At 38.3% G+C, this 20,611-nt stretch overlaps 2 protein-coding genes across 2 annotated transcripts; both read right to left on the bottom strand.

The window, feature by feature from the left end:
- Nucleotides 1-1,465: 1,465 nt before the first annotated feature.
- LOC143218237 (uncharacterized) lies at nt 1,466-8,478 on the bottom strand. Its single transcript, XM_076443311.1, has 3 exons — nt 8,345-8,478; nt 7,392-7,640; nt 1,466-7,215 (listed from the first exon to the last, which is right to left on the bottom strand). Exons 1-3 carry the CDS (start codon nt 8,456-8,458, stop codon nt 7,153-7,155), a joined length of 426 nt encoding a protein of 141 aa, XP_076299426.1. The 5' UTR covers nt 8,459-8,478; the 3' UTR covers nt 1,466-7,152.
- LOC143218236 (signal recognition particle receptor subunit alpha homolog) lies at nt 1,466-19,582 on the bottom strand. The gene is made up of 8 exons (XM_076443310.1): nt 19,351-19,582; nt 18,656-19,025; nt 16,720-16,761; nt 15,592-15,742; nt 15,382-15,520; nt 14,180-14,715; nt 10,937-11,351; nt 1,466-8,713 (listed from the first exon to the last, which is right to left on the bottom strand). Exons 1-8 carry the CDS (start codon nt 19,465-19,467, stop codon nt 8,588-8,590), a joined length of 1,896 nt encoding a protein of 631 aa, XP_076299425.1. The 5' UTR covers nt 19,468-19,582; the 3' UTR covers nt 1,466-8,587.
- Between the last annotated feature and the right edge of the window lie 1,029 nt (nt 19,583-20,611).

Below are 20,611 nucleotides of genomic sequence, written 5' to 3'. Positions count from 1 at the left end.
TTTAAAATATAACGTTACAAATAAAACGTAATTTGTCAATTTATCGTGTAGAAGAAAAATGAGTGAATTTATTATCCCAGTCTCTTTTATGCAACTATTTTTGAGAAGCGTATGAGGGTTAACAGTGTTAAAATATATTATGATTTATTGATTTTACTGGAATGTAACTCAGTACTACATACATACAGATTTCAAAATTTTTTCAATTGTACATATAAAAGAAAGCATTCATACTTCGCTTCACGACTGAAACTCCCACATGTTACAATTCATTTTATTTATTATATAATAAAGAATGTTTACAATGTCTATTTAGAACGAACCATATGATTTATTTCATTAAGTACGTATATGTACACGAGTACGATACGATACGCGGCAATAACCTAAAACCTGCGAAATGTCATGTCATCTCATCTGTCATCGTTGCGTCCCCATCGCGCACGCGCAATGTGTCTCCCATTTGCCCCACTCAATCCTAAAGCGATGGAATAGGATAGTGCAAGGGGAAAAGTAGGAGAGTACCTGGTTGCGATCTCACAACCATCTGGCAGCACTGAGCAGAGCTGTACTGAGCCCGCTGTACAGGTCTGCTACAGCTACAACAATATGTAATAAAAAATACTTAGTGGCATTTAAAAAATTAACATAAACATATTTTTTTATTAAAAAAAAAATTTTGTGGAATTTTTTTATTGGGATTTATAGATGACTGAGTATCGATTAACTTTTGTTGGAAACATTTTCTTGCCAGATTATCCGAAATGTTCAAAACATCGTGGTGACAATTGGGCATTTGCGTCGAAAAGCTGACAGAACTACTTTTGCATCATTCTATTATGAAATAAACAAACGACAAAAGATAGCAAAAACAGATTGAAATAAATGTTATATCGTAATTTTAGGCCCACAAATCTCTATAAAAATTTTCTAAAAAAAATCATTTTCAAAATTTAAAAATAATTATAAATTTTCAAAATTGTTTGCATAAATTTTAGGGGTCCAAAAATACGATATCACTTTTACTCCAATCATGTTTTGATATCTTTTTGTCATTTGTGGCTTACGTAGAAGAGAATCATAGAGATGATTCGAAATATGTATATCGACATTGAATTACTAAAAACTATCTCAAATTCAAAGGTCCAAGTTCGTGCTAATAAAATTGACTTTTTCGGACACTCTAGACTTCTATAAAGATGTTCCAACATGTTCCATCATAAAGGTTTTTAATGGTTTTTTTTGCGAGACTGTCAAAGTTTGAATGCTATATACGTTTGAAGTATACTTTAATTTTTAAGCAAATAAACAATATATATAAGTTTTATTTGAGTTTTGTCCTTTTGGTTCATGCTGGTATCGATTATAGAATGAAAAATTCCACAAATATTTCCACTACTATAATAGATGTTCACAACGAGATATACTAATGAATAGTGAGGTGTCGAACGACGATGAAGAAATACGAAGTTGAAAAATGAGTTGTTAGTGGGGGTATATTTTATTATGGGGTGATAAAAAGGGAAAAACCAGCAGTGGTTCATCATACCTGGTACCTTACCTCTCATTTACCGAAGCGGGAAATTTTCCTGCTGGATTTCCATTTTTTGGGTTTTGTCCAGCTAAATCGCCCGTTTAGACCACTGTGCGGCGCGGCGGTCCGAGTAACGAACCGACAATTGGTTTTACAAACCAGACTACGGAGATGGAGATGATGAGGCTCCGGATCGAACTTCTAGAGAAAGAAAAGGACTTGGCCATTCGAGAAGCGGAGCTGAGCAGACGAGAACTGGAAATGGCGCGCTTAGCACCAGGAAACTATAGTCAGCAGACAACGAGTACAGGGGTCACAATTATGGCTACATCAAACACAGGTGTCACGGGTACGACTCGTGAACCTCTCCGGATGAGCATCACAGCCATTGCAGACCTTTTGAATCATTTCGATGGTTCGGGAAGCGCGTTTGAAACATGGGTGAAGCAGTTTCGACTACTGCGCGACAATTACGAATTACGAGAAGACGCATGTCGAATTCTCATCGCATCGAGGCTTCGGGGAAAGGTACTTGATTGGTTTCATTCTCGACCTGAGCACATGACGATGGCGATCGAGACATTACTGGAGAACATGGAGGCAATGTTCTACCGACGGCCGAACAAACTGAAGGAGAGGCGACGCGACGGTTTGAGGAGAGGACTTGGCACCGAGGAGAGACCTTCACTGATTACTTCCATCGGAAGGTTATCCTTGCGAATCGCATTGCCATAGATGGGGAAGAATTCATCGACTGCGTCATCGATGGGATACCGGATCAGACCCTCCAGAACCAGGCACGCGTCCAGAGGTTCAAGACGAATGCTGATATGCTGGAAGCCTTCGGCAAAATCGAGCTTGGGCCAAGGGCAACCAACACGACGTTCAAGAGCGGAGAGCCGACACCGAGGTCCAGAGGTGACACGAGCTCAGTGATGGCAACAACAACGAGGAGGTACATCAACTGCGGCGATCGAGGACACCCCACATTCAAATGCCCTGTACAAGATAAAGGTCGTAAGTGTTTTCACTGCAACGAATATGGTCATATTTCACGCGATTGTCCGACAAAGAAAGAAAACGTGAAAAACGTCCTCGCTGTCGCGGAATCTTCGGAAACAAAATACCGAAAAGATATTCGCGTTAACGGGTACGCCGCGGTAGCCGTTCTTGATACGGGCAGTGACGTATCGCTGATTCGCGAAAATGTATACCTTGACATCGGGGCACCTCCGCTAACCAACGAAGAAATGCGACTCCGTGGAATAGGCTCCCAAGAATTCAGAACTCTCGGGAAGTTCAACGCGGAAATCATAATCGACGGCGAAATACGCGAAGCCACATTACAAGTCGTGGAAAATTCAATTTTAAAATACGAGGTGCTGTTAGGCTATGATTTCGTTAACGTCGGGGAGTGGTCGGTAAAGGATGGTACAATGGTACTAGCGAAACGGTCAAATGCGCCGATCATCACGTCCGAAATTCTATACGTGGGCCACGAGCACGAAAACAACGCGATAGACCTTTCCCATGTTAAAGACGAGAATCTGCGACTCGAATTAGAGACGGCCGTTCGCGAATACAAGCCCGACGGGAACCGCGATGTCGGGGTAACGATGAAAATTATTGTCAAGGACGAAGTACCGGTATACCAGCGACCGAGAAGACTCCCTCCTGTCGAGAGAGAAGGGGTTAACCGACAAATTAACGAGTGGATACTCGACGGTATTGTACAACCCTCTCTCTCTGAATACGCGAGTCCAATCGTCCTAGTTAAAAAGAAAGACGGCACCGCTCGTCTATGCGTCGACTATAGGCAGCTAAACGCGAAGATAATCCGAGACCGATACCCCTTCCACTAATTGAGGACCAATTAGATTTTCTACGCGACGCTATCATTTACAGTACATTAGATTTACGAAATGCTTTTTTCCACGTTATAGTCGAGCCAGAAAGCCATAAATATACATCTTTCATAGTACCAGATGGGCAGTACGAATTTTTGAAGGTTCCGTTCGGCTTATGCAATTCACCTGCAGTTTTTCAAAGATTCGTAAACGTCGCGTTTAAAGATCTAATCGAAAAAAGGTTGTTTTATCATACATTGACGACTTAGTGGTTCCTGCAATGAATTACGAAAATGCTACGCAACGATTAAAAGACGTTCTTAGGGTAAGATCACAGTGGGTCCGTTTTCGTCCTACATCAGACATCAGCCCACACAGACGAGCGTTCGGAAGGGATGTGTTGGTGTCTTTTCGTCCGTTTTCGTCCAGCAAGGTGCTCACAGTGGGCCAGAAACCGGACGAAATGGTCAAAATCACGGGGAGTCGAACCTTTTTCAGGTACTTCGAGGAGGGTAACAATGGACAAACCCCATGGGGCCTCGACGCCGAACGATGTAGGAGGAAGTTAAAATAATTTTGATTTTTGTCTGATGTAGGACGGAACAGCGTTCACTTCAAATAATTTTCATGTCGCCAATTTTGAAGTATCCGTATTTTTAAAAACGGGTCCATAAAGAGGACACTTGGGGCTATATTTTATCATAATTTTTATTTTTTCAATTTTCTGGTTCTATGATAGCAATGCACCTGTTTAAAACAATTGCAAAATAAACTATGAAAACAAATATTTTCTCGACTGAAATTATTTTTATTAAATACCCTTATCGTTTCACTATGATATACTTTAATGAAAAACTTGTGACTTTGGGTATTCGGATAGTGTTTTCATTTTCTTAGTATTAAAAATCTTAAGCTTAATAAATGTGGATTCGAAAATATCGTTTATCTCGCACTTTCTAAAACCATTGTGACCTTATTTGTGGAAAAGTAACATAAAGTCGCAAATTTTTGGATTATAAACAAATAAAAATCGGTGGCATCCATAGGGTCTCAATAATATGTATACTAAAAAAATTAATGATTAGCTTTGCGTACTCACCGCACTGAATAATATTTACACTATGAAACTTGAAAATCAAGGAGTGCAATACACAAAAACAACAAAGAAATGAGAAAAAATTTTTTCCTTCAATAGTGTATGTCGCAGTTGTTGCTTAGGTTCTATTATAATCTCTACGATCGATGCATTATTACTGTAACGTATTAATGTGCAATGTATTTCAATACACATAGATTTTTTAAAATGACATTACCATAATAAACGAATTATTGCCACGTCTTGGGGATTTAGCACCACTGTGCGACGTACGATAGCGTAGCGGCTATCGGCACGTGCAATAAAACATTGGGCATGCAAATGGACGAGTCATTATTGGGCGATCGACGGCGAAGTTATTTTTCAGAAAGCTGTTTTTAGCGCGTCCAATTCATAATTTTTTACTGTAAAGCAATTTAAAAATTACTTTACAGTCAACACGCGTTGTCAGTCAACAGTACAGTCAACAGCAGAACAACGATATATAAGTTACGAACTTGAAGTATTAGAAATAGTACGAGCTCTAAAGAAATTTAGAGTTCATTTGCTCGGTATTCCATTTAAAATAGTAACAGATTGTCGGGCGTTCGCGTTGGCCATGCGGAAAAAAGATCTTTGCGTTCGAGTGGCTCGCTGGGCATTGTTGCTCGAAGAATTCGAGTATTCGATCGAACATCGACCCGGAACCTCGATGAAACATGTTGATGCGCTTAGTCGTAACCCAACGTCGACATGTCTTGCGATCGAAAGCGAGGACAGCATCACGGCTCGCATTCGCAAAGCTCAGGAACGCGATGACGACTTGCGAAAAATTAGAAACGGCGTAAACGAACGAGGGATCGATGGTTACGCGATAAAACGGGGGCTCTTACTACGCGAAACAAACGGCGAATTATGTATCGTGGTACCGGAAGGAATGCAAACGCAGGTCACTCGCAAGGCACACGAGAACGGGCATTTCTCTATCGCGAAAACGGAGGCATTGATGCGGCGCGATTATTGGTTCTCTGGCATGCGAGCAAAAATTGAGAAGGTAGTCAATAACTGCGTCGACTGCATTCTCGCAGAGCGGAAAAAGGGACGACAAGAGGGGCTACTACACGCGATCGAAAAGGGAGACAGGCCACTCGAGACCTATCATGTAGATCATCTCGGCCCGCTTCCCTCTACCAATAAACAATACCGACACATCTTTGTTGTGATGGACGCGTTTTCAAAATTCGTGTGGCTATACGCCACAAAAACGACAAATTCCGCGGAAGTCACGAATCGATTGCGTAAACAGGCGACAATCTTCGGAAACCCGCGTCGAATAATCTCAGATCGGGGCACGGCATTCACGTCACAGGCCTTTAAGGACTACTGCAGCAACGAAAAAATAGAACATGTCCTCATTGTTACGGGCGTACCGCGAGGAAACGGGCAAGTAGAACGGGTGAACCGGACATTAATACCATTGCTATCAAAAATATCCGCCCCACACCTCGCAGATTGGTACAAGCACCTCATGACGCGCGACGGTGCAACAATTCCTGAATACTACTACCCACCGAAGCACAGGAGCATCTCCTTTCACCCTGCTCTTCGGCACACGAATGCATCTGAAAGACGATCCGCAGGTAAAGGAGTTGGTTGAGGCCGAATTAACAAGTATGTTTCAGACTGATCGGAACGAAACACGCCTGCAGGCGAAGGAGAGCCTACAACGCATACAGCAAGAAAATCGTAGACAATATGATAAACGTCGGAAAAGGGCCAAAATCTACCAGGAAGGCGATCTAGTGGCGATCCAGCGGACGCAAACCAAACCAAGGATGAAGCTGAAGGGAAAATTTCTGGGTCCATACGAGATAACGCGGGTACTGCGTAATGATCGCTATTTATTGACCAAGGTTGGCGAACACGAAGGGCCGTGGGAAACATCATCATCCGCAGATCATATGAAACCATGGGTACAGGTCAGCGACGAAAGTGATGAAGTCAGCGAGGGTGATGAAGAAGGCATTTGAGGCCATATGCCCTTTTTCAGGACGGCCGAGTGCAGGAGCAAGATTTTCAAAATTTTTTGCATGTGTTTGATTATATTTGTATGTGTGTAATGTATTTGATTGTATTTGAATGAATGTATAAGGCATCTAAGGACATATGCCTTTTCAGGACGGCCGAGTGTAGGAGCTAGATTTTGAATGTTTTCTGTATGCGTGTGATAATATTTGTATGTGTGTATTTTATGTGTGTGTGCGTGAGTCAATTGATGCGATATCGATTGACTACGTAGCCAATGTAAATAGTTAGACAAACAAAACATCACGTCGAGAATTCATTACGAAAAACGCATTCACGCAGTTTGGACGTTACTCGGGAAAACCACGAAATAGTTAAATACGATACGATTACGGAAATACGAATTACAGTTACGCAATTATTGACTATTAGTTTACGTTTATACTGTTGTTTTCAATTGTGTTCAATAAATATTTAGAGCGTTTAAATATGTTTTACTCTTACATATTTATCCTATTATAAATATCTTACTTTCAAAATGCAACTTTTTAAAGCTATCTTCGAGTTCATCGACGCTGGTATTCAATGGAGAATTCGGAACCAACGGGAGAATAGGATCCTTGAGTTTCATTAATTCTTCCGGTTCTTGTTCCAGACCAGCATTTGATTCGTTATCCTTGAAGGTGTCTGATAATATACATTGTACTTCGTTCTGTTTTCTGTTCTTCCAAGGCCTGAAATTCAATATTAATATCATCGGTTCAATTTCTCGATACAAAGCAAAAACCGAATGGTAATCGATAGACTGCGGATTTTATGCATTTATGACAAACACGAAAAGAAGAAATGCACTGTGTGTTTCTTACAATCAACGTAGAAATTTTTTTTGTAATAAATTATTTGCTTTTACCTCTGCCAAGTCATCCATAATATCTCTAGCCTTACTTTCGGATAAACCGCTTCCATTCAATTTCTTCAACACATCGGATCCTGTTTTATAGGCTGATAGTACAGCTGTGTTCGTATGAATCTCTTCGATGGTAGATATAAGAGTTCGAATATTCTCGAGTGTTTGTGCTCGTTTTTGAATAGTGTTTTCTAATTCCAATTTTTTTCTTAAACGCGTTTTCGCCACTTGGCGTAAACTTCGAGATCTTTTCTAAAATAAATTACATAAATAACATAAAACACTTTTAACTTAACGTAGCGATCAATCAATCAATTTTATTGCAGGCTGAATACTGCGGCTTCCGGTTTGTGTTCGATATTCGAGTAGTTAAAATTCGACGACGAGGCTCATCGAGAGCTGGAAGAAGAGTCTTCGCGCTAATCGAAAGTTAAAGAAGGAACCAACTCCGGTCAATCAGTTGCCGATGGCCACTATCTGAAGCGAATAACTCTTTACCACCTGCACGAGAAGTAAAAATCTGTCCCATTAATTAAACATTATTGTAACTTGCCAAACGCCACTGGATTTTTTGCTTAACCGAACAATACATTTTTATTTTCGCGTGAAGTACACCTATCAGAGGCGCGCGATCAACAAGTAGCATGAACACCGACAAGCGAAGAGGCGACAATACAGAAAAATAATACTGTTAAAAACTAAAACATTCAAAATAAACACATATTGACAATTACAAATGTAATCTTTATCGAAGAGCAGCCAGCAACTGACGTACAATATATGTACAACATTTTTATTGACAGTATTTGTATTTTTTAGAAAATTCTCTATAAATTTATATAATAAATAATTTGTAACATAAACAGATTCGATATAATAATATATATATATATACATATATATATATATATATATATATGTACGAATGTGTCTGGAAATTGCACAGCGGAGTTTACCGGATCGCCAAGCTTCTTGTATATGTATCTCTTTATTTTAATCGGAGTGTGTATAATCTGCTGCATCGTCAAGGCATCAAGAGCAATAGTTTCCTCGAAGGTGTTGTTATCCATTCTAAGTTTCTGTATATCATTGTAATAATAATATCAGTAGCAACGATTCATTCCCTTGAATCTGCCAATAACAGTCCACGAAATCTCTCAGAATGGTTGAGTTCAATATTTTATTATTAGAATCAACAATTATTTCATCAGAGCATGTACTACAGCTTTCGCGTTCAACGACTTCAGGTCCGTATACGTTTGTCCCGTGCCAACAAACACGATTGGTTGCCCGGTAATGTACGTCATAGAAATCGCCGCGCCTACCTGTAAAATTATTAAACAATAAATGGCTTAATGAGTTCCAGAGAATCGGGGCTTCGTCTTTAGTACAGGTTTTACACTCCAAATTCACCCTTTTACGAGTCAAATTCGCATGGTGTGACTTTCGTCTGTACGGATAGTGTAAATATTTTATCCCCACTACCACTATTTTGCCGGTTTCGAAATTTTTTAGAAATGGCAGGCCTTCAAAGTTTTTAATTTTTGCCCATTTCGGCGAAAACGGGCCTCACTTACGAATTTTTATCTCAGGAACTGTTTGTCCGATTGAGCTACATTTTTTTGTTTTATTCGGAAAGGATTGGGCTATTACGAAATAATTTTTTCAACCTCGAAAATCAAGTTAATATTTTTTTCAAAATTTAAATCACTCCGGCCCCTCATCGAAAAAAAACGTAAAAAAAGAATTTGTTTCCATTTTTCGACATTATAAAGTTGATTTTCGAGGTTGAAAAAATTATTTCGTAATAGCCCAATCCTTTCAGAATAAAACAATAATAAATGTAGCTCAATCGGACAAACAGTTCCCGAGATAAAAATTTGTAAGTGAGGCCTGTTATCGCCAAAATGGGCAAAAATTGAAAACTTTGAAGGCCTGCAATTTCTAAAAAGATTCGAAACCGGCAAAATGATGACTTAAACCCACCCTAATTTCACATGGACTACAACATATTTCATTTAGAACAAAATCGACGATGGTGCCTGCAAAAAGTGATCGATTTGGCATGGAATGACCCAGTAGAGTGATCTGGTTGTTTGTTCACTTAAACACAGCGAGATAGCAGCGAGCCCCTAAACCAGCGCCAATCTTGTACAGGGAGTTAAAAAATGTTTGGTCTTGGCAAGCATAGGCGTATTCTACATCTTCGGATCGATGGAGATCTGTAAAAAAAGTTGCCGCAAAATTGTCCTTGACCTTGAATTTCAAGGTCAAATTTTTTTTATTGTATTGTATTCTACGCATCATGAGGATAAAAAGTGTCAAAAGAACTATGGGTCAAAACTCAACCGTTTCGCCAAAAATTGATGCGGAAGTTTTGTCGGCTGTAAGATGAATTTTATTCATAGAAATTGGAGATTTCAAATGGAAATTTTAGTTGTTGACATAGACACAGTCTTGCAAAATGTTAGAATATGGAATTATCGAAACCCTCATGCCATGATACAACATTTCAATCAAGGACGTTTTTCAGTCAATGTGTGGGCAGCTATTCTAGGAAACAGAATTATTGGTCCTTATTATCTTCCAAATCGTTTAACAAGTGAGAATTACCATAGATTTTTACGTTCACGATTGTTGACCGATCTGGGTCTTATTATTATACCGCGTGAGAGGCGTCGTTTTACTTATTTTATGCACGATGGAGCACCACCACACTTTAGTCAGCCGGTTCGAGACTTTTTAAATCAAATGTTTGGATCTAAATGGATTGGTCGAAGACCTGCACCAATTATATGGCCTCCGCGATCGCCGGATCTAAATCCATTAGATTTTTTCTTATGGGGAGCGGTAAAGGAACAGATATATAAATCGGGGCACGAAATAAGAACTGTGGAAGAATTAAACATTCGAATAGAGCATGCCTTCCAACATTTACGAAATATACCAAATTTTGCAGAGACCTGTTTGCAAAACAGTGGTGGCCATATTGAAGCTGGCAGTCAAGCTCGGCTATTAAGAAATATTAATCAGAATGGATAGGTTCTTTGGCTCAGAAGAAGAAACAGAAGATGAACATCTTTCAAGACTTAGAAGGTAATATTGATTATGATTGATTATGTTAGATTTCCGATAAACAACAGATAAACAACAATAGTAACTGCATGCTTCATTAGTAATAACTCTACTATTATTTTTTATGAGAACGGTTGAGTTCTGACCCATAGTTCCTTTGACACTTTTTATCCTCATGATGCGTAGAATACAATACAATAAAAAAAATTTGACCTTGAAATTCAAGGTCAAGGACAATTTTGCGACAACTTTTTTTTACAGACCTCCATCGATCCGAAGATATAGAATACGCCTATGCTTGCCAAGACCAAACATTTCTTAACACCCTGTACAGGACAACACTCGAAACAGGTTGAATTTGATTTGCAAAAGGGTGAAATTGATTTGCAAAAGATTGAATTTGACTTTCAAAACGGTGAATTTGGAGCGCGAAACGTATAACAGACGACTACACCGTTCTAACGCAACCTTACCTTATCATCGATTGTATCAAATTTAGTCAACACAATCCCGTCAATGATATGAGGATTGCTGGATTGACTATGATCAGCTAACGCTTGATTGAATTTCACTAATTGATCGACAGCTTCGTTACCAACGAGAGCTTCACCAACGAAAAGCACCAGATCCGGTTCGTTCACTTTGATCAACTTGGCCAAGGCTCTCATCAACGGCTCATTGTCTTGCATTCTGCCAGCAGTGTCTACCAAAACCACGTCGACGTTTGAGTCCTTGGCGAACCGGATCGCTTCCATAGCTATACCAGCAGCGTCTTTGCCGTACCCTTTCTCATACAATTGAACCATAGGTATATTTCCGTGTTTCTCCGGCGGGTGCAAAGCATTCAAATGGCGCGTATGGGTCCTCAATTGTTCAACCGCGCCGGCTCTGAAATGAAATTAGCAATTAACGAATTTTAACGAACACTATACTAAATTCTCTTCATAAAAATCGTGGTACAGTTACTACCTTATTATTCTAAGGGGTCCAGGCAATACAATCAATTATTTCGTAATATAGAAAGATAATCCAAATTTTTATAGGGTAGGCTTTTGCATTGCTCTGATAATTAAGACGATCAAGTTTAATTTTCTAAATGGAATTACAAATATTTTTGTTTATATCTACACTACGGATGTTTATGCAATTTTGGTAGGCGATTTTGAAGAAACACGAATCAAATAAAATCTTATTTTTCGTAGTAGTAGCCTTTTTAGAACTGAAATAAATTAAAGTCGTACTAAACTAGTTCATATTTTATATCCTAGCATTTTTTGAAAATTCTCGAAAGCCATACTTACAAAAAGATCCGCATGATACTCTGTATCATTTAATTTTTGAAACGTTTTTATATATTTAACACGTCACGAGATAATTTACTGTATTGCTCAATCCCTGACCTACTGACCAAACAAAACATAGAAAAATGCAAGTTCTTATACACTCCCGTGCATAAGTTACCGGACACTTATTTTAATTTGGATACAGACGATTTTTTTGTTATTAAAGGACCTATATTATACAGGGTGTTCCGTTTAAATACGAACACCTAAATATCTCTTCAGGTTATTGTGATGCAAAAAATATTTGTTACGTAATGTGCATGGTGTCAATGGACCAAATATCTGACACGAATATTTTTTCCCGAGGATCATTTTTTTGGAGTTGTCAAGGTCATCGATGTTTTTTGATACATAACTACATTTTTATTTTATTGCATCGTGTAACTGATCGAAAAATACATTCAGATATTTATAAAAACATGACCTTGAAATGACTTTGAGCTTCGAAAATTAAAGTTTTACCTTCAGATCAAGGTCAATGTCATGTTATTATACATATCTGAATGTGTTTTTCGATTAGTTACACGATACAATAAAAAAAATGTAGTTATATATCAAAAAACATCGATGACCTTGATAATTCCGAAAAAAATGACCTTTGGAAAAAAATATTCTTGCCAGATGTTTGGTCCATTGACACTATGCACATGACGTAACAAATTTTTTTTGCATGACAATAACCTGAGAAGATATGTAGGTGGCCTTTACCTAGCAATTTTCGAAGATGAAGGTCATTTCAAGGTCATGTTATTGTACATATTAGGGCTGTAACTTTTCCGAAGCTTCAAAGTTTCGAAGTTACGAAGCTTCGAAGTCTTCGAAACGTATGAAATTGTAACTTATGAGTACCATATCATGTCACGATTTTTGATAAATAAAAATATTAACTTTCAGTCACCGGTGACTGACACTGAACTTTCCGTTTTGATTTTCCGTAATTAAATTAAATTTAAAAGAGTGCATTCTATTCATAAATTTCGGGATCATATCACGAATGTACTTAAAAAATAATACTTTGCAGACCAAAATTTTAATGAGTTTTATTAAATTCGGTGAAATCGGATATCGCAGACTAAATGAAAAGAAAGGCAAGACAGGCTTGGCGCTTGACAAAACTCACGTATTCAGTAGGACTGTAACTTTCCTTCGAAGGTCGAAGATTTCGAAGGAAAGTTACAGCCCTAGTACATATCTAAATGTATTTTTACATCAGCTACACGATGCAATAAAAAAAACAATTATACGCAAAAAAACATCGATAACTTTGTAAACTCGGAGAAAAATTACCTTAGAAAACAAAAATATTTTTTGCAATAGAATGGTTTTTTCAAACCATTCAAATAGCATACAAAATATTTGTTGTACCCCCTCAATTAGAGGAGATATTTAGGTGGCCTTACTTAGGTGGACACCACCCTGTATATTTAATTTTTCATTCAAATATTATCGTATAATATTATCCAATCAAAATAAAACAATAAAATCAAGCTGGAAGCTTTTATTCTTTAATTACCACTTTATTGAAGGTAAGTAAGTGTCCGGTGATTTATGGACAGGAGTGTATATGAGATAATAACAACCTTCTCAGGCCATTAGAAATAGCAGAAATTTAATAAGTGATTAAACCTTTGTCAAGAAAACTGAAACATCTAAATTTTAAATAATAATATCTACACCAGGTAAGTAAATTTACTTATTTAGTGCCAATGAAGTCGATAAAGTAAAATTAAAACCGCATCGTTTGTTCGAGGATCGTATTGTTCAATTTTTAAGTGATTGGCATACGAGATGCGTTAGAAAAGTAATGAGACAGGCAACACTGTCCATCAAGCTACATCGCTGTTGCCTTCTATATACATCGGAAGGCAGTTAGGTTGAATCGTGACTTTGTTGTCCATACTTGTTTCAAGTTGCTACTGTTGCTAGAAGAGTGTCGAGAGCGTCTGAAGTAAAGTAGTGACTATCAAGTGCTCTATTAATGAATTTTTGGCAAAAAATAACATTCCTGTGGTTCCTCGGCCCCCCTATTCGCCGGATCTCAGTGCATGTGACATCTTTTTATTCCCCCGGATCAAAAACCGCTTGAAAGTGCGTCGTTTTAGCACTTTGGATAATATCCAGAAGAGCGTAACTGACGAGCTGAAAGATATTCCAGCAGAAGCCTTCCAGAAGTGCTACGAAGACTGGAAACAACGCCTCCGTGTCGCTGTGTAGCTGCCCAAGGGAATTATTTTGAAGGTGACAACCTTCAGGTGTAAAAAGAATACGATTCATGTGGTAACAAAACAATCAGTCTCGTCACTTTTCTAACGTACCTCGTACTTTCAAAATGTACTGTAATACTCGATAAAAATAATCATGAAGCAATCATACCTGAATGTGTCACACGCAGCAATAAGCACGCGGAAATTGTTCTCGATCAGCCAGAAGCAAATCTTCGCCAGATTCGTCGATTTTCCCACGCCATTAACGCCGCAGAAGGTCATCACATATGGTCTCTTATTCTTTTTGGCTTCCATCGCGTCTCGCAGAATATCGACACGTTTCTTCGGGGACAATATTTGCACTAATGCGTCCGTTAAGCTTGCTTTAATAGTGTTCGTCACGCTGTCGAACGTGCCGAGCACCTTCCCCTCTAATTTCACACCAACGGAATCACACAATTTCTGGGCGATATCGGCAGCCACATTCTTCGAGATCAGATGATCCTTCAGCTTCTCCAAAACCGGAGCCATGTCGTCGAACTTCAAGCTCTTATTGCCAACCAGGCTCTTGAACATGGAAAACATACTACTGGATTTCTTTTGTACTTGCGGTTTGGAATTTACAATCTCCTGATTCGGTTCGTCGTCCTCCGACTCACTTTCTACTTCTAAGTCGCGGATGCTACCCTTCATCTGGCCCACTAACTAGAACACAATGTTAAATAGGTTTTAATATTCGATCATGATTGATCTTCATTCGTTCCTCAATTTTCCTAATTTGCCATTCGCAGAGGAAGTTGAGAAACTTGGAAACTGAGAATATTATGACGCTTCGAGTGCAAATAAAATGAATTATCGCGTGTAATAAAGCACGGAGTTTTTGAAAATAATTTTTACACAGTCTTACTGACATAAAAAGTTTCTAAAAAATTAATTTTTGAATGTATCGTTATTTTCACGATGTGGGAAAGAAAATTTCGCATTCCTTTCAAAAAGTGATTTCATTCCCTAAACAGTATCGTGGCAAGTACAATAAAATATAGATCTATATTACAAATAAATTACTATTACCTCTGATGATTAGACTGCGGATCTTTATGCATTTATGGCTTATGAAAATTGAAAAGAAATGCTGGAGCAATTCGATAGAATTTAGTACGATTTTTATTTATTTTGGATCTACAAATGCTATTACAAATGGAAATGGGATCTTGTGTGGTAATACTTTCTTAAAATTACGTCTAGACAAATTGAAAATTGCATAAACATCCGTAGTCTACTGATGATGTACGACAGAAAATATTTTAAACGGAGCAATGAATGAATGCGAGTTGAATTGAAAGACTGAAATATTGAAAGATGCGAAATTACTGTTGTATCAGCTGCCACATAATCTCCACCTTCTTCTGGCTTATCTTTGGTACGTTCTAAGGTAGCTAGGTCCTTGGTGGTCCCACCTAATTCCCATACACGAGGCTTTTTGCCAGCTTTCTCCATTTTACGGCTCTTCCTATGGAGTATAAATTGCAAGTACTCTGATTTCCAAAGTAATTTTCTTAATCCCTAGTATAATGAACCTACTGCTTCTCAAGTTTCTTCTTTTGCGAGGTCATGCTCTGAGCCAATTTTAAACGGTTCGCGATTATAATATCCTCATCTATTTCCCCGTTATGATTATGATTATTTGTTTGGTTATTTTGTACATCCTGCTTTGGGACCTCCTGAGCTTTTACTAAAGAATTAAATGAAAATGATTAAGTAGAGTAGTTAATTTTATGAAATACGAAGAATATAATAAAAATAATTCTGATCAAAATAGCTTAGTTACGTTAAAAGACAAAGAGTTAGTTATGTTGTACAATTCAACCCTTGCAGAAATGTAGCTTTTGTTAATATTATTATAATCGTTTTTTTTTCAAAAGAAGGGAACTGAGATACACTGCTAATTGCTTCTACTGTTTACTCCGAGCACCCGTATTATCAGTTTGAGATGGTTCTAGTGCAGTTAGGTGTTACGACTACTAGCTTACACTCCCGTCTATAAATCACCGAACACTTACTAATCTTCAAGAAAATGGTAATTGAGGAATAAAAGCTTCCCCAGCTTGATTTTGTTTTATTTTGATTAGATGTAGTTATTATACGATAATATTCGAATGCAAAATTAAATATACTGTTTGAATAAATGTTGGAAGCAATAGATTGAGAAATTGTGGAATGATTATGGACAAATATAGGATATTTTGGTCAGATTTGATTTACATGTTCTCTACATTAGAAAAAATTAGCAAGTACTATTTTTATTTTATAATACAGTAAAGTCGCGATCTAGCTCCCTTCGTCTGTGCCGAGCAGGGACAAAGATCGTGTGGGGAAACTATTTTTTTATGACAGCGTATGAAGGACGTCGAACGTAGAAAAGGACAGCATGTAATGACCGCGCGGCGACCAAGGCAGGTCGAGCTTCGGGGATGCCCCCAATGGAAGGGGTAGGCGAAGGGACAGTGATCGTAGAGATCCTCAGGGAGCTAGATCACGACTTTACTGTATAGGTTCTTTAATAACAAAAAATCGTCTGCATCGATAAGTGTCCAGTGACTTATGGAGTGTATGTTAAATCTTTTGTTTGAATAATGAATTACAGATGCATGCAAGCGTGCAATAGCTCATGCAAGTAACGCATTGCCTGTAAAATCCAAAACCACTTACTTTGATCATCTTTATTAGTATTAACTCCCTTCTTCCTTTTACCTAGAAGCGAAGAATAAGATCCCTAAATCCTGTTAGTGATACCCACATTAGAAAGAATACTACCTAAATGATAACCGCTTGTGATTCTAAAGTCATCGACAGACTTCCTCGAGAACTTGTTAGAAGCAAGTGAATATCTTTTTAGAAATCATCCTCAACCTCGTGAATTGCAAATTATTCTATGAATTATAGAAAAGATACAGACTACCCCTTTAGAGTTTCTTCATGTAATATAAGAATAATAATACAGTAAGTCCTCGACTTACGCGGTTCGTTCGTTCCATCGCTTAGTTGCGCTTAGGTAGCTTAGGTTTCCAGCGCGTTAGTTGAATAGTGCCTTAAGAGGGTAGACTCTCGTTTGCAGGATTGCAAGGGTGCGGGATGCGCCTTCTCATTTCTCGATAATGCGAAGATGGGGTCTTTCAGTAGTTAAAAGCGCTAGATAAAAGATCAATCTAGGCCGCAATCAGCTTCAAAATTCCTATTTTTACGTTTACGAGGCGTAATTTGCATTATTCGGCAACGTAATTTGCATTATTTGGAAGCATAAAGCTGCGACAGCTACATGCTGTCAAATAATGCAAATTACGCCTCGTAAACGACCTAGATTGATCTTTTATCTAGCGCTTTTGACTATTGAAAAACCCCATCTTTGCATTATCGAGAAATGAGACGGTCCATCCCGCACCCTTGCAATCCTAGAAATGAGTCTACTCTCTTAATACGATCTACTTTGTACATACTATACACGGTGGTTCACCAGACATTACCTCCTCCATTTTCGTCATTCTTATTGTTCGTAGCGAGAAATGTTTATATGTATAAGGTTGAATGGTTTTGAGAGATGCATACTTTGGTGTTGTGAGCTTTTTTGTAGGTGAACATCAAAGGTAGGTCATCAGTATTCTTTTAAATGGTATCGTATGTTTCTTCCTGCACCAATCGATGAAGCTTCATATTCTCTACAAGAGAGTATTAACCTATTTAATATCGAAAAGCCATTAGTTAAAGAGATATTTTAATTTTAATGTTGTTACGAAATCACGACTCTCTTAATAATGCTGTAATGATTTTATTCACAGAAAAGGTTCAATGTGGCGACCGTTTACATCGCGACATTTTCTGAATCGAGAAAGTATCTCTCTCAGCGTATACTTTATTGTTCAAGTAACCCCATAAGAAAAAGTCGAGGTGTGTTAAATCAGGTGATCTAGTCGGAAAATGAATGGGACCACCTCGTCCTATCCAACAATTTGGAAATATTTGATTGAACGCATTTCTTGTTATTCTCTCATAATGTGTAGGACAACCATCCTGTTGGAGCCGCATTGTTTTTCGAATGTGCAATGATTATTTGAATTCGTAACATTATCAAGAGAGTTGTGACTTCCTAACAACGCTAAAAATAAAATATCTCCTGAACTAAGTGTTTCGATATTAATAGATTAATACTTTTTCGTAGAGAATATGGAGCTTCATCGATTGGTGCAGGAAAAAACATACGATCCTATTTAAAAAAATACTGATGACCTTCTTATCTCTTCTACGCGTCCACCTACAAGAAAAACTCGCAACACCAAAGTATGCATCTCTCGAGAAACCGTTAGAAAGAATAATACAAATAAACCAACTATATTCATGGAAAATTTATCACTTATAAGTAGCCGAATGCCTACGCTGTATCGCTTCTGTCGCATATGTGCAGATAAAGCTCCCGTTCTGGCAATCGAAAATGAATTTCACAGTTTGGAATTGGTTTCCTGATTCAATTAATAATCCACGTAAGTCGAGGACTTACTGTACCAGAACTAAAGATCCTTCGGCAAGGCATTTGAAATAAATATAAGTGCGACTAAAAAATTAAAATATTATAGTATCTATTACTGTTACGTACCCTGTTTTTTATTATCTTTATCATCCTTCCGCTCAATCATACTAGCCACAGTCTTTTTAGACTTTTGGCTCTCATCGAACGTGCGCATTTGTTTGGGTATTTTAGCCTGTGTCCGTGCCCATTGTTCAGCCATAGCGAGCACATTCTCATAATTACATTGAAACTCGAATTTATAAAACCATTGAGACTTCTCCAATTCATTTTTAAATCTGTCTCGGAACTCTAAATGAATATCATTTAAAAATTTATCTACATAAGATAATTGTAGTATTTTCTGGTATGCTACAACAAACACCAGCTCGAACTCATTGTCGAGTTTATATTGTAGACGCAAAGAGTCATGTTCGAAAGTATGATTCCCTGTACGTTCCTAAAAAGAAGTTGATAAATCGTTAATAAAGACAAGAATAATATTTATTATATGTTAGAAAACAGCAAAATAAGGCAAATAGTAAAAGATACATGAAATTGTAATTTATTGCAGTGTAAGGATCAAAGTTCATCAAGAAATTTCTGTTATTGATACTAGAACTTAAAATCAAAATGTACATTCATTTCATTGTATGAAGGGTCATCAACATTCTTCTACATAAATTTTATATTTCACGTGTGGCTCTCACGTTTGTCATAACAGTCCATATGGACGAAGCGAAAATTTAAAAAAAAAAACGAGAAACCTTAGCAGAAACACTTACTTGCAGTATGACACTCCGTATAAGCGCATTAACACTAGGAGCAAATATTTGCGAGGTATTCTGGAAACACCAAAGCACAATCCCCCCTTTACTGAATATGGTAAATAAGTCGAGCATTGTCGCACTATATTTTAATAATAAAAAATGTTTTTCATTCAACACTGAGTGATCTAACCTACTGGTGATCGCACAATTTGATTTTTGTACACGTCAGATACTGAGTGAAACCATAAACCAAACAGTGCAAGAAGGCGCACCGTGAAAAACTGCCCACCAAAAACGTAAATACCCTAGACTTATCATGGCTGTGATTGGCTGGCTGTGATTGGCTGTGATGGCTGTCATGCTGTGTAGCCAGTGATTTTCGTGATCGCTTCTGATTGGCGGAGAGCATAACTGTTTGTGCTGTTAAGGTGAGCGCATACTAGATGGTCGCGGGAAGGCCGCGGGAAGGCCGCGGGAAGGCCAAAGCCGCCGATGGACGCCCAAAGCCGCCGATGGACGTCCATGCGGCAAGGGAGCAGGGCTACCTGCTGTGCGTGGCAGAAAAAAAGGTCTCCGTGGGCTCCCCACCTCTTTTAGGGAAAGGGACCTTTCTTTCAGGGAGCCCTGCTCCCTGCTGTGGAGCCGTCGGCCCGCTAGAGATTTCTTCCCGCGTGGACGTCCATCGGCGGCTTTGGGCGTCCATCGGCGGCTTTGGCCTTCCCGCGGCCTTCCCGCGACCATCTAGTATGCGCTCACCTTTATTCGGCCCAACTTTTCTCGCGCGATGGCGGCGATTTCAGATGGCTCAGACACACACCTTTTGCGTTGCAACACTAGGGAGTTCGTCAGATTTACTACAGATGGCAACACTATTTCCTTTCGAATCGTTTGATAATTACCTACAATGTTTGTTTCACATTCTGATTCCAGTAGTCTCTTGGTAGATGGCAGCACGCAATACCAAAAACAACAAATTGGTGCGTAATTGAAATATTAATATAGTTAACTTTTACAAGAAGTACATATAATAGAAGTACACATATAAGGGTGTTCAACATTCTGGACGATAAATTATAATTTATACATATTTTTTCCAATTTATCGGTATTTATTATTTCCATAAAGTCATTGGTATATAACACAATTAAATAGCAAGACCATTGTTAGGTATCCAAACAATAGAACCTCGTCGGACAGAGGTAAAAGCCGCAGTAGAAAGAGAAGAAAGGAAATTGTCGCTCTCACACGGTTCGCCGTGAAAACACATGTATACACA

This window comes from Lasioglossum baleicum, chromosome 19, assembly GCF_051020765.1.
Source record: "Lasioglossum baleicum chromosome 19, iyLasBale1, whole genome shotgun sequence".
NCBI classification, from domain to species: Eukaryota; Metazoa; Arthropoda; class Insecta; order Hymenoptera; family Halictidae; genus Lasioglossum; species Lasioglossum baleicum.
This window is presented reverse-complemented; position numbering and strand designations above follow the sequence as displayed.

Excerpts from the sequence above, each read along its gene's own strand:
- LOC143218237 (XM_076443311.1), bottom strand. The coding sequence starts at position 8,458 with ATGGATAACAACACCTTCGAGGAAACTATTGCTCTTGATGCCTTGACG. Across the intron at positions 7,641-8,344 it reads ACAAGAAGCTTGGCGATCCG|AAAAGATCTCGAAGTTTACG; the intron begins GTAAACTCCGCT and ends AATTTATTTTAG. Across the intron at positions 7,216-7,391 it reads TTATGGATGACTTGGCAGAG|GCCTTGGAAGAACAGAAAAC; the intron begins GTAAAAGCAAAT and ends ATTGAATTTCAG.
- LOC143218236 (XM_076443310.1), bottom strand. The coding sequence starts at position 19,467 with ATGCTCGACTTATTTACCATATTCAGTAAAGGGGGGATTGTGCTTTGG. Across the intron at positions 11,352-14,179 it reads GCTGCGTGTGACACATTCAG|AGCCGGCGCGGTTGAACAAT; the intron begins GTATGATTGCTT and ends ATTTCATTTCAG. Across the intron at positions 8,714-10,936 it reads TTGATACAATCGATGATAAG|GTAGGCGCGGCGATTTCTAT; the intron begins GTAAGGTTGCGT and ends ATAATTTTACAG.